The sequence below is a fragment of the Colius striatus genome, chromosome Z (assembly GCF_028858725.1).
Source record: "Colius striatus isolate bColStr4 chromosome Z, bColStr4.1.hap1, whole genome shotgun sequence".
Taxonomy (NCBI): Eukaryota; Metazoa; Chordata; class Aves; order Coliiformes; family Coliidae; genus Colius; species Colius striatus.
Window position 1 is genome coordinate 5358059 of NC_084790.1, and position 14159 is coordinate 5372217.

Here is a 14159-nt window from a genome sequence, read left to right on the forward strand (position 1 = left end):
ATACACGGGGGCTTAGGGTTTGAAAAGATAATGATGACGAAGATTTTAAAAAGAGGAGAGAGAGAGCTGCCTTTTATATTGTATTTTATTTTTGTACTCAGCTTAGGAAACAAATGGAGTGAGGACGTAAAAAAAAATGTACCTTCGATTCTGCTGAAGGAGAAGCGAGGAAAGAGAGAGCAGTCTGAGGTCCCTGTTAATGACATCCAGTCAAGATGCTTGTAAGACCCAAGAATGTTTACAACGTGGGCTCAAGTTCAATGACAAAATCCTTTGAAGAGGAAAGAAGTGGAAAAAAAAAAAAGCAGCCCCAGACACTTTGTGCAGTGGGCATGAACTTGAACAAAAGAAAGGAGTCAAAGGCTGGGGCAGGAGGGGGAAGGCGTGAAGGAAGGACTCAGAGGTGTTCCCACTGCTACTGCTTCTGTCTTACTTAAGTTTGTAGGTGGGTTTCTGGTACATTTTGATTTTAGGGGAAAAAAAAAACCAAAAGAGGGAGAAGGAGGGGAGAAGGAGAGGAGAGGAGAGGAGAGGAGAGGAGAGGAGAGGAGAGGAGAGGAGAGGAGAGGAGAGGAGAGGAGAGGAGAGGAGAGGAGATGTCAGTATGGAGAAGGGAACGGATACCAGCTTGATGATGTGTCCCCCACCTCGGGGCAGGGCGGCCGCCGTATGAAGGTGTCTCTTCAGTGGCTCTGTTTAAACCACAGTTTTCTTACTAAAACCTTACTAGTCCTCACCCTATTCCACTGCCCATCGAGGACTACTCTGCACTAGGTTTTGGGACTGCTCTGACACGGGTTTAGGGGTGTTCTTCCCCGGGTTTTGAGGCTACTCCACCGATTTTGGAGGTGTTTTGTCCCTGGTTTGGGGGTGCTCTGCCCCAGGTTTTCTGAGTTTCAAGTTCAACGGCAAAGGGAGGGGGAGGGAGCCTTCACCTGGCCCGGCGCCCCCCGTCAGTGGCTCCTTCCCGGCGTTTTACGAGAATGTCGGGCCTTTCTCGCCCTTTGCTCAGGCCGCCGTGTAAAGGTTTTACAGCTCTGCCCGAGACTCTCCTCCTCCCTTTCCCATCTGCATTTTCCGCCTCGAATTCGGCGCTGAAGCTGCGAGCAGGAACTGGGGGCGGGGGGGTTTCACATCTCCCATTTTCAACCCAGTTTCCCACTGGGGCAAGGATCCTAACTAAGCTGAAGGTATCTGGGGGTTTCCAGCCATATGGGTTTAGGAACATTGGGAAAAGATCTTTAGACGGCAGGGGAGTGGTGGTGTGAAGAAATAGAATGGGAAAGAGAAACATCTCACTAGAAGGATTAACCCTTAAGGTGCGATAGTGGTGAGCTCGAGGAATAGTGTCTCTTTCCGAACACTGGTTTTATTTTGAAGTTGTGCTCAGACATGGGCCAGATTTCCTTTTCTTTTTCTTTATTTTTCTTTTTCTTTTTTTCCTTTTTTTTTCTTTTTCCTTTTCTCTAAAATTTTTAATTGGAATATTTGCTTCTCTCTGGGAGACATATGAGAGATTTTCTTCTGTCTGGTCATGTTGCTTCTGCTTTGTGGCCTCTACAGACACATACTAATCAGGGCGAGAATGTTCATTATTGGTAACACAAGGGGAAAGAAACGCAGATTTTGAGCATGTCGTTTATCCAGCCGTTTAGAAGAGCCAGACTAACATCCCTAGTCACTTCCTAGCTTGGAAGAGTTGGCAGGACCAGCGAGTACCAGTAAGTCTCAGGGCTGTGCTGCTCCGTCCCAACCAGAAGTTAAGAAAGTAAACCTGAATTGTTTCAAAGCCGAGCCCAAGCACGATCTGGATTGGAAAGAAGAAAATGTAAGCAGTCCCTGCAGGACAGCACAGCTACTACAGCTGCTGGGGGCCCAGCACTGCGGTGAGAGGCTGAAGAAGCGTTATAGTCAAGCACAGAGATCTATAGGTGGAACTTTATAGCCGATCACAGTGACCTGCATCCCGCCCTGGGTGAGCATATGCGCTCTCACTGGTTTTGTCTCTTCTTTTCCTCCTTTTGGAGTTTTTTTTTAGCGGAGCTGAGCTGCCGTCGCGGAGTCTCTACGTAGCCTCGACGGCTGCCCCCGAGCGGGGCGGGGGTTAATGTGTCCACCCCGCCCCTCGGCTTACGTCACCACTCGGAACTCTCAGCCCGAGAGCCATTGGCTGTTCCCCTCCCAGAGCTTCTGACGTCACGCGTGACGTCACGGGCGGAGAGGCGGCCGACCAGACGGGGAAAGGCTGCACCCGGGGTGCTGCCGGCACCTCCTGCAAAGCGCCGGGAGGGAATATCTGGGGAAGACGGGGAAAAACGGCTAAAAGAACCAGGAGGAGAGCGCCTGGCTTTGCGACGCTCCCCATCGGGAGCCGGCTGCAAACCAGAGCCGGCCCGAGCTTAAAATATTCAGTAAATACATTATTAAACAAGAACTAAATCAACGTTTGAAGCAGTCACTTTTCAGACCATTTTGAAGTTCGCTGCTTTTAATAGATAAGAGAAAGAAAAAAATGGAAATAAAAGCAATTTTGGGGTGGTAGTAATGGGGACTTTTTATTTTATTCGCCCTTTGAGAGGCTTTTTGGGTGTTACAGACAGGTTTTAACCCGACGCTGCCAAGGAGACTCTACGAGCCAACAGTCCACTTAAAACACCGGGATACTGAACAAAGAAATTGTGTTCGAGAGTTTGCACTTTCCTGAAGCTGCAAAAACACCCACCCCAAACCCGAAAACAAAAAACTCGAAAAGAGCAGAGAAAAGCGTGTATTTTGGTATATTTACTTTCAACCTGTTTATTCTGCTGAAAAGGATGACGGCGTTTCTTTATATTAACCAAGACCACTTAGTATTATACGAGGATTATTTCAGCACATGCTACGAAACGTTAACGCTATAATTCCGTATTAGTAGAAGGAAAATGTGTGTACAAATACACCTATATTAGCACAAACGAAAGCGCATATGGCATGATACGAATTGCATTTATCTATATCAAAATATAGGCATGAACATACATATAGGCATGTCTCTATGTACGTTTGCAAACACGTGTATATACACCTTTGTCCGAGTATATATTTATATCCACACATCCAGTACTATATTGCATGTATACGTGCATACTTTTGGGTAGCTGGGTATATATAAACACACCAACACAAATATTGTATAAGGTACAAGGTAAAATAATGTGTATAGCTAAATATGTGCCTGTGCATACGTATATGTCTATTTTATGTATAACCGAGCAAAAAAACCCAAAAAACCCTCACTGTAGTACGTGCCTTCATAAATGTGACATACGGGTACATATATGTCATACGTATATACTGTACATTCGCGCACACCCGCACGTTTATGCAAACAATTCGCCCTTGTTTCCATAGAACACACCCGGACTACATTTATTCTCCCTTTGGACGCATATTTTGATAATTTTGCCTGAATTAAGTAAATTTCCTTTTTTCTGCTCCAAGTTCAGCTTTTGGTTTCTAAAGACCAAATTCCCTGTGACATCCCCTCCCGCCACCCCCGGACAGCCCCGCTCCCGCCGCACGCAGGAGAGCCGGGAGTTGAGTGTTGGGGTTAATTAATGCGATTAGGCCAGGTTTTCTTTCTTGTTCCTTTTTTTCTTTTTTTAAAGCGCTCTGAAGATTCAGTTCAAATTGAAGCGGCGGGAGTCGGCGGCAGCACGACGTGACGACAGCGTTGTAAGGCAAGAACAAACTGTACAGGGCCCTCTGCGTGCAAAGTGGGCAGGGATATAGCACCTTCCCTGTTTCACCCTCTTTTGCGGAGTGGTCTCACCCCCGAGAGCAGCGGGGAGCGGTGCCCAGCACCCTGCCCTGCCCCAGGCGGCGGGAAGGGCTCAGCCCGCCCCAGGCGCCCGTCGCTCCCGCAGCTGACTGTGTCGGACCCACACTCCCCCCACCCTGGGTGTAGGGAGCAGTCAGGGACCCTCATTAGGGCTTGCAGTGGCCGTGTCCTCAAGGAGTGCTGCTGCTGCCTTTGATTTTGGCCACGACTTTTTTCTCTTTCACTCGCCTGTTCTGGAACCAGATGGTGATCTGTCGCTCCGTGAGGTTCGTGGCGGCGGAGATCTTCCTCCTCTTGTCTCGGGTGATGAACTTGCTGCTGGCATACTCCTTCTCCAGCTCCTTCAGCTGCCCCTTGCTGTACGGGACCCTTTTCTTGCGGCCCCGGCGGAAGGAGCAGCCCTCGGGAGGAAGCGGCCCGGCAGAGTCTGGGCATGGAAGAGACAGGGCTGAGTGGGGCGGGGGGAGTCCCAAAGCACTCTACATTTACCTTACACACACCTCCCACCATCTTTCCCTGCAAGCAGCATCTCTACCACCCCATTTCTTCCCTCCAGCCTCCTGATAGCGATATAGAAATATATTTGAGTTATATATTCTCTCAATTTATATTTAAACGTTATGTTTCTTTTTCTTCACTGAATTTGTTATTATTTTGAAGCGAGGAGAGAAATACAGGTACTGGCAAAACACCAACGTGGGTAAGAGCCGTTTTAATACCCTCGTACTCACTCTGCGAGTTCAGCTCGGACGGTGTGTGGCCGAGCAGGGCTGGAAGTGAGTTGAATCCTGCTCGCGTGACTTGGGCGAGGGTGCGTGGAAAGGACCCCCCGTGTTCATAGCCCTGCACGGTGGTGGCCATGAGCACCCCTTACCCCCTTTAAAGCACCCCTATTTCGAGTGCTACTGGTAGAACCTGGATAACATCACCGTCTCCTTCCCTGCTCAGAGAGCGGTAAATTGCGGAGGGCAGTGTTGATCTAGATTATGGCCTTGTGAAACCTACTTAATGGCTAATCTGGGCTAGCTCGCAAACAAGTGTCTCTGGACTGCAAAGGCAGCTCCTTAGCACATTATTTTAAGCCTTGGTCCCAAACTCCCCCCGCATCTCCCACCCCCTTGTCCTCTCCCAGCCCCTCGGAGCCCCAGCACAGGGACTTTACCTGCAAAGGCGGATTTCAGGAGGTACCCAGCCTGTCCCTGCTCTTTCGGGCAGCACATCTGGCTGCTCCAACCGCCGCCCAGAGCCCACGGCTGATGATAACCGTCCACGGGCAGCAGAGTTTCATGCCGGGCCTCCCCCGGGCCCCCCAGCCCCGGTACCACCGACACGTCCAGGTAACCAGCAACGGGCTGGTAAGGGGCCCCGTAGCCGGGGTAGAAGGCGAACTCGGCGGGGCGGCTCTGGAAGTCTTCACTGCCAGCAGGGGAGTCCAGGTACTTCTCGGTGGGGAAGGGGCCCTGGGTCGGGCCGGCTTTCAAGGCGCTGCGGGCGACGCGGCAGGAGTAGTAGCCGCTGCCGAAGTATCCGTAGGGCAGCGGGGCGGAGGCGGCGGGACCCGGCGGGGCGGCCGGGGGCGGCGGCGGCGCGGCGGGGCACGGCTTGGGCGGCTCGGACGGCCCCTCCGCCGGGTAGCCGGGGTTCATCCCGGGGGGAGGCGAAGGACCGCCGAGGGCCGGAGGGGGAGGCGGCAGCAGCCCCCTGCCCTGGCCGCCTGCGAAGCCGCCGGCTGCCAGGAGCCCCTCGAGGCCTGGGGGGCCGCGGGGCTCCGGGGGCTGCATGGGGGGCGGCTTAGGGGCCGGGGCATGGGGAGACCCTGCTCGGCAGCACCCGGGCACTGCACGAGGGGGGTCCCCGGATCTTTTTAAAAGGCTGCGAGCTGCCGAGAGCTGCCTTTCCCCGCCGGGCTGTCCTGACGCAACGGCCGGGGGCTGCCTCATTGGCTGCCGCTCGGGGGGAAAGGACGGAGAAGGAGGGGGAAAAAAACACCCCCCCCTCAAAAAAAAAAATCCTTAATCCCCAATAAATCCTGGCTGCAGAAATTGCGAAAATACTTTTATTGCAACAGCAGGAGGAGGGAGACCCCCCGCACGTGACAGGCGGGTACACGGGAGGTGCCTCTCGCTCTGCGACGTGAAAAAAAAAAAAAGGGAGTAGAGATGGGGGAAATGGGGACGAGATGAGGGAGGGGAAAGAGTGAGAGGATCACGAAAGGCTCATATGAGCAATCACCGGTGGAAAAATACAGACTCAGATTAAAAACACACTTCTTTTTTTTCTTTTTTTTTTTTTTTCCCCCGGTGTAGTCCCTTCCCACGCAAGTCTGGGGGTTTGTGCTCTGAGAAACAGCCCAGTCCAACCTGAGGTCACCCGCGGACCCTCTCTGTCCATGCAGGGCAGCCGTGGGGCAGCAAAGAACCCTTAGAGGACAGGGCTTCCCCTGCTCCCCGGCCTCTCTCTCTGCCCCTACTCGAGGGGATTTATCCCACGCACATTGTCACAAATCCCCACTTTCATATGCAAAGGGCTAAAGACCTGTGTTCTTTAGCAGAGGGCTAAAACCCTAATGGAAAGGGACAGGACACTGCCCGGAGAGCAAGGAGAGAGAGGAAAGGGAGTCTCCAGTATCTCGAAAAAATAACTGCAAAAGAGGGCAGAAACAGTCTGCGTGCACATAGTTATTGCCATTGCTGCGCAGGGGACTGGCGTGGCCCTGGGCCGAGTCTGCAGGTCAGTGTGAATCCCGAACAAGAAACATTCCAAAGGAAAGTGCTTGGAAAACAGAGGTGGGAAAACAACACAGAGAGTCTCTTTGGGGTCTAGGAGTACGGGACAGGTGGAGACATGGTCAGGAGGGAAGAGAACGTGGCCATCCCGAATTACATCGGTATGAAAAAATCTGGGGTAAATACAATGGGCCTGTGCCTATGTGCATATTAAGAGATTATTTAGGTACCGTCATTTTTAACCACCTATACATATAGTACAAACACATACAGGCGCCTTCTTCCTCTCTCTATCTGGTTTTCCCTCTAAGGTCTTGTCAATGGGAAAACTTTGCCCAAATTCCCCAAAAAGGCAGCTTGAGCTCATGTGTTGTTTTTTTCATGCAAAGAAATAGAGAGATTTCTGCTTTCTGATTATGAAATAACAATAAAAATTCTCCTTCTGCCATGTATTTGGGCCACCAAAGCAACGACCCCATCTACAGAGAGGAGCCACCACGTAGAGACAGAAATCCCGCTAGAAAATAAAGGTTAAAAGTGATTATTGCAAAGTCCCTCAGGAGAGTGAAAGCTCTGTTTCGCTGCTGGGGGAGTTGTCCCCAAAACACAGCTCCATCCAGCTCTCTGGATCTGCCGGGTCTTTGCTCAGGGCTGCTTTAGTGAGATCCGCTTCCTCACCTCATCCCCTCCTAGGGAAAGAAATAAACGACATCACCAAGCTGCACCTTCGCTTCTCAGCCCTTCTCTTCCACTAAAAGTCACAGAGTTCCACTGAAATCGATGATTTTATGGAGGAAAAAAACCCACAACAAACAAAACAAACCAAAAATCCCAGTGTTTTTAGCCTTCGCCTTTCCAATTTATAAACTTATTTTTTCCCTTTCCGTAGTTTAACGGCTGCACTCCTTCTTTTATGCCTCTTTTATTCTCCCTCTCTCTTGCCCTCTCCCCATTTACTTTGAACGACCCCTTCACTGCTGTTCTGGGGCCCCGACGGGCGGGCGAGTGTTTGCCGAGGGGGCCGCGGCTCCCCCTGCTCCCTGCACCGAAAGGTCGAGCTTAATCCGGAGGTCAAGGCCAAGTTGAAAGTTAAGAGCCTGTTGGCTTCGCTGTGACCGGCGGCCGTCGGAATTGCCCCGTCTCTGCAGCCCCACGGAGCCCCCACAGAACCTCCACGGAGCCCCACAGTCCCCACGGCGGCTTTGCAGGGAGAAGCTCCAGAGGTATCCCGGGTTGAGGCTGGAGTGAGATCCGCGGACAGAGCGACTTGCTGCAGACTTGCTGGTAGTTTGTGGCACTTTTATTTCCTTTTATTTATTATTCTTTTTTTTTTTTTTTTTTTTTTTTTTAATCTGAGCGGGGACAAAAAAAAGAAAAAAAAAAACAAAAAAAAAAAAAAAGGAGGAGAAGGGATCCAGTGGCAGAAGGGCCCGGCCAGCCCAGAGCTTGCAGACACCCCGATAAAACTGGGAACGGCACCACCGATTTAAGGAAATACCATTGTATTCCGTTTCTCACGGAGTCCTCGGGCAGGTCGGTGCGTGGGGCGAGTGGCGGGCGGGCTCTGCCCCACAGAAGCAGAGGTCGGGAAAAAAATCACCTTTTTCACCCCCCAAACCCCTGCACTTCGGTTAGTTTCTTTAAAGGCATTTACAGATTTCCGAAATCACAGAGAACCTCATGCTTTTCAGACCGCGCTTCCCTTCAGTCCCGCTGCTTTGTAACACATTATCTCGCGTCGGCTTTGCCGTGGAAATAGGTTAAAAAGCGGCTTCCAAAGTGATGCGAACATTTCCGTTCTTTGACAATTTTACGGAGAAAATTTCAACTTCATATTTAAGGTCACAATAAAGCAAGAGGAATAGGGTTACCATAAATAGGGGAAAAAAATATTTTACCAGTTCCTCTCTCATCTCGACGATTTGGCTTAAAATTATCAAATGCACTTATTAATTTTCAACTATTCTTTTATTATATTCTCGATGGGATCCATTTAATATGTATACCATCTGGAACCTGAAAAAGCTATGGAATCACTTTTTAACAGTCGGTGATTTTTTTTTTAAGCAGTTGAATTTGAGGCCGTCTTTACAAACTCAAAACCAACTCAAACCCCAAAGCAGTTTGAAGGGGGGTGAGGGGTGGAAATGGAGCTACTTAAAGACTTAACGTTTGGAAATAATCAATTGTTGGAAAATAGAATTCTGGGTCTGGAAGGGAGCCCAGGTCTTTGGTTTCTGATTTTGGCAATATTTCTGGGAAGGAAAAAAAGAAACCAAAATCCAAATAAAGGCCAACATTTTGATCTTTTATTTCTTTTTTCTCCCTTTACCGCCGGCTCCTCCTTTCCCACCCCACAGGCATCCCCGGAAGCCTGGGAGCTGTAGGTGCGAATATTTCTCTCCCTGATGCCTGGAGGGCCAGAATTTGTATTTTATAGCGTACTTCTTTTTGCATCCTTTGAAAAAATCAGCTGGCATGGGAACAGAGAACGTGGTCTGACTTCTCTTTGCTTTTTATCCCAGTTCTATGCTGAAGCCCCGGTAAAACACTTCTGATACCTGCTCCTCACCCTTTTGAAGTGAAATGTGAAGTGGTTTCAAACTCGGAATGTTTTGTTTACCCGGTTCTTGCCATCGCTGCACCTCCCAGGTTTCCGCTCCCTGGACTTGGCTGGAGGCTACTTCCTTGCCGTTTGGTTTCTTTATGGTAAACTAGGAGGGCTAAGCTCCAATTCAAACTGCTCGTGCATTGCTCATGGGCTGTCCAGCCTGAAATCAACGGTTCGTGTCTCTCCGTCCTACTCACCAAAATGGAAAATGAAATACCATGGTAGCTTGCTCCTCGAAGGCTGCAGCTGTTGGTGCCACCCGCTCCCAGCCCCAAACCCGTCTGCTTCCTCAGAAAACACCCTTCAATGAGCCCCCTTCCCACCTCCTGTGTCCTCTTCCAGTCTAGGCTCTTCAGCCAGGATGGCCAAAACCTCAAAGGAGACCATCTATGACCTTGCTTCTGCCTCTGGGAGGGGAAGAAGCGTGTTGGAAGTCTTCAATTACTCTACCCACACAGTTGAAGCCTGGAAGAGATGTGGCCTGGATGCAACTTCTGCAGCAAATGCTCCTACCCTGGAGCAGAGAGACAAAATACATTATACAATGATGTATTATACAATACATTTGTGTTTTGTCTTTTTGACTACTGCACATAGACACATTTCCACATTCTTAGCCAGGAAAGCAGCCTCAGTAACTGCAGCTGGGTGTCCCTACTTGTGCTGGCTCAATGTACAATCCAGCTCTTCATGTGCATCCCTGTATACCCTCTCCACCCACTTCTGTATATATGTATACGTGCTTTGTGCACTGTGGCTCTGCAGCCTGTCCATCCCACCCAGATGGAGCAGTCCTTTCTTCTTAGGCTCCCATCACTGAACGTGCCAGAGACTAATTCTGTGTTCCCCAAGTTCCTGCTTGGTTAAAGCAATTTGTTTCAGCTGTTGTGGGAGAAAAGGGGAGTAGCTTTCTGCTTGGCTTTTAAGCCCCCCTTCTGGTGTTTAATTTGATAGGAGTCGTTGAGATCCTTTGTGCTTCTCTGCTGTTCCTCGCCACTGCTGATGGGAGCCTGCAGCCAGGCATGGGTTCCACAGGTAGACTGCAAGGAGGCACTGCTTCACCACACACATGTATGGAGGAGCTGGAGATGAGACACGTTTTTGGTGGAATCAGGAAGATTTTGAGGTCTATTCTCAAAAATATGTCCTGTACAACACAAATATGATGGTATCCAGCCAGGGCAGGAACAGTACCAAGTATGTCACTACTGGGTATTTGGGACAACCTGCAGATGGGAAACAGAGGAATTCCCTTCACTCATAGCATAAACCTATAAGCAAGCTCATAGTTTGGGCTGCATCTCTGCTCCAGCATGTCTCTGCTACACTTGCTGGGTTGTTGCTCTCTTTTCTGGCCACTCTGGTAGATCACAGGTTTCTTTCCAAGGCACAAAGTCAAACACGAAGCCTTTGTCTTTTGGATTGAGCCACCGATATCACGATCTCCACTGAGGGCAAAGCCCTGACTCATGTGCCTGGCTTGATGCTCAGGGAAGTCTCACTGGGCTTAGTAGGATTCGTCATAAATCATGGCAAGATGAGCAGTGGCTACTTCTAGTTCCAGGCTGGGCATGGAGGTGCTCAAACTATCAGGACAGGGACAGGAATGCCCAGACTTGCAGTGACTGCTGCAATGGGAGTTGTGCCTCATACTATTAATGGCAAAACTTCCCCTGACCTTTGAGGCCAAGGCCTTCAGAGTAGGTTAAATATTGAGGACTCAAACCTTGTCAGAGCAGGCACAATGTGGAAATACCCTACGAAGATGTCCAGGGTGCAGCATTTTTGCTTTTCCAATTGAATCCTGTGTGCTTCTCACCTGTACTGCAGGGAGAGATATTTGTGTATCCCCAAAATGGCTAAGTATTTCATTCTGGCTTCTTCTGCCTTCCTGAGCAAACTGCTAGATCAATGATGCCCAAAGGGGTTACCTACAGGCACAGAGCTGGGTTCAACATTGCCCAGGCAGAGCACAGACCATAGCAAGTATCTTGGGAGTCTTTGTGATTAACAAGGCAGTCGATGCATTGTCCTTGCCTCTGTCACAGCACTGTCGTTACCACGCCAGATCTGGGGAGGTGTCCTACTGCACTGTGGAGCAGGATGAGTCCCAGTAAGGACAGATGATTGCAGTGTGGAGAGACACCAACCATCACATCTGAACCAGCCTTGCACTCTGTGGCGTGCTCTGGACTGCAGCATCACGGAGGACAGAATATGTTGGGTTTTAATGCATTTTTACACATCTACTCATTCTGGAATTCAAGGGTTGGGGTTCCTCCTCAGCCCTTGAATCATAGAATCATATAATTGAATCCACTTTGAGATCCCAGAATGGAGTGGGAGCAGCAACAGAAAAGGACGGAGAGCACAACACAAGATGTGCATCACTAAAGACACTCTGAGGCCAAACTGAGTCTGCAGAGCTTCTCTGCCCTGATGCTGCCCTGGTTTCCTTCTCCCTTGCTTATCCCGCAGGCAAGGGGTAAAGCCCTGCGGTAAATCGGATGGGGTGGGCAGTGAAGAGCCCCGGAGCATCCCTGCCGGCGGCCACCCTTCCCTGGCCTCTGCTTCTCACCACTCCCCGCCGTTCGGGTCCTGGACCTCCCTTCTCTCCGCAGGGCCCATAGGTGGGCCGCAGAGGGCCTGGATGCCGACGAGTGCTCCTCTCTCTCCACTCCCGCCCCGTCACCGCGCCTGCCCCGACTCTGCCCTCAGGACGCCTGGGTCCCCGCCGGGCCTGGGCGGGTTCCCGCGGGGGATCAGGGAGGGGGATTTCAAAGGTCGTTCTTTCACCCCCACTCCGGCTCCTTCCTTATTGCAGGGGCGGCGGCCGGGGCCGCCCGGTGCGGAGGGACGGAGAAGGGTGGGGAGGAAGGCGGGAGGAAGCAGCGAGCAGGCGGCCACCGGGAGCTACCTCTAGCCTCTCTCCCCGGGCTGCAACCGGGGCTCGAGGGGCTCCGAGGGTTCAGGGACTTCCGGGGCTCGCGGGACCTAAACAGCTTTTTAGCCTTAAATGGGAGCGGGTAGTCAAACCCAGGGATTTCCTAGTATTTTCGACGATGAATTGACAGCTTCACCGCGGCTCGTCCCCGGCTGTTTGGACCAGCCGGTTGATGCCGAATTGGTTGAGGAACAAATGTGTTGCTGTGAATTAAATAAACGCACAAAAGTTGTTTGCCGGAATGGTGGAAAAAAAATAACGCCAAGTATTAGTCGATGGGTGAGAGAATTGTTTGTTTCCAAGAAATTCCAGACTACATTAATCTCAGCAGGAATACAATGGTGGGATTTTTGGTTTACGGGAAGGACAAGGTCGGATGCTTTGTATACTGCTCTGCAGAAAGATAATTCCACCCTTCTTCAAAGCAAAAAGCAGAGGGAAACCACCTTACCCGAGTCCGACGTTTGCAATCCTTTCTCCTATTTTTCCCACCCTCGGAGGGAGGACTTGAGGGAGGATGTGGGGCTGAGCCGGGGATTTCTTAGGCACTTCAGGCCGTTTGCACTAGAGAGGGTTCAAATCCCCGTGGGTTTCTGCAACACCCTGGGGGAGCTGGCCCGGGCTGGCAGAAGAAGCGCTTCTTGTCGATACAGAAATAAACTGCTCAAGGATTGAAGAAATAAGGTATGAAAAGTTTATCGCAATTGCAGTTAAAGGATAGTTATCTCCCTCTACATGTCTGAGAAATAAATTCGGCTGCTGAATCGGAGTCGGTCGAGGCACAGAAACTCTCAGCTTCATTGCCTTCGAGCGGGATAAATCTTTGATATCTGCTACTCTCAAAGACTTCCTGGTAAATACGGACAATGGCAGAGCAGCGAAGAGTTTGCACTGCTCAGACATGGCATCAATGTCGCAGTCCGTTTCACTCGTTTCCCTTAAAAATGTTAAGGACGTTCCCCGTACTTATCCTTGTCGGGTGCAGAGTAACGCCTCAGGCGAGCTGTGTCACAAACTAGCCTGAACGATCTCCACGGACCTTTGGGATTTCTTTTGTCGGAATATCCTTTTAAATCTGGCCCCAAATAGAGACACACCGGCCTAGAAACCCTCAAGCCCTCTCCCCACGCTGGTTCCTCCCCTTGCACTTGCTGCTTTCCCCAGCGTTGAGGACATGGATCTTCTCACAGAGGAAAACTCACTGCCTTCCACTTTGGTCCATAGAGATGTAGTAATTAAGACCCCTTAACTATAATCAAGAACCGATGTCCCTTTGAAAGCTTCCCTGGGAGGTTTAAGTAACTGAAGTGTATCCATAGATTATATTAATAATTACAAGAATAAATATTAATATAATGAATCCACAGTTGTTAATACTGATACAGTAAGAACTGTATTGATAAATACTAAAATAATAATGCCTTAGATGTATTATAATAATAATAATCTTTAACGAAATATCATCCCGGTGATCTTTTTGGTTAATGTCTGTACCGGCACAGGCGTGTGCTCACGGGCAATGCAGCACTGCGGGCTCTGAAACCTCCGTGTTGCTAAAGCCGCGAATGCTCCTTTTCTCTACTGCAGTTAACACTGTGGAGATAGGTTTCTTTCGGTTTTTTCTCTTAATTAGTTAGTGAGTAGCAAAGCTTAAAAAAAGCCTCTACCCTAAAACAACAAAAAATCTGCTCCAAAACCCCAACAACAAAGTACTGAGACGACACCGCAAAACAGAGAAATAACTATAAAATCGGTTAAGATTTTCCTAACCTTTTTTCCGCCCACTTTGGCCCACATATTGCCCAAATTCCCAAAGGGAGAGGAGGTTTTTCCTTGCTTTCTCTCTGTAACATTCGAGCGTTATCTGTGTTTGAGCTGTCCTGGGAAAAAGCGTGATTTGTCCCTTTCCGCTTCGGTGCCAGCGATGCTGAGGCTTCCCGGGCGTCCGGCAGCCCCCACTGGGCTTTAGGGGTACAGCTGCTCCCCGATACCACCCTATCTCAGTGGGCTGACAGCTGCTCTCCTACCCCTTTGGGTCACAAAGCATCGAGTTCCCAT

At 50.1% G+C, this 14159-nt stretch overlaps 1 protein-coding gene across 1 annotated transcript; it reads right to left on the minus strand.

Moving 5' to 3' along the window:
- Positions 1 to 3990: 3990 nt before the first annotated feature.
- On the minus strand, positions 3991 to 5601 carry HOXB13 (homeobox B13). Its single transcript, XM_062017601.1, has 2 exons — positions 4983 to 5601; positions 3991 to 4247 (listed from the first exon to the last, which is right to left on the minus strand). The coding sequence occupies exons 1-2, from the start codon at positions 5599 to 5601 to the stop codon at positions 3991 to 3993; spliced, it is 876 nt and encodes a 291-aa protein (XP_061873585.1).
- Positions 5602 to 14159: the final 8558 nt, after the last annotated feature.

What these genes read in the sequence shown, in the direction of transcription:
- HOXB13 (XM_062017601.1), bottom strand. Translation starts at nt 5,601, where the DNA reads ATGCAGCCCCCGGAGCCCCGCGGCCCCCCAGGCCTCGAGGGGCTCCTG. An exon ending in CCTGAAATCCGCCTTTGCAG is followed by an intron (nt 4,248 to 4,982) that starts GTAAAGTCCCTG and finishes TTCCATGCCCAG; the next exon opens with ACTCTGCCGGGCCGCTTCCT.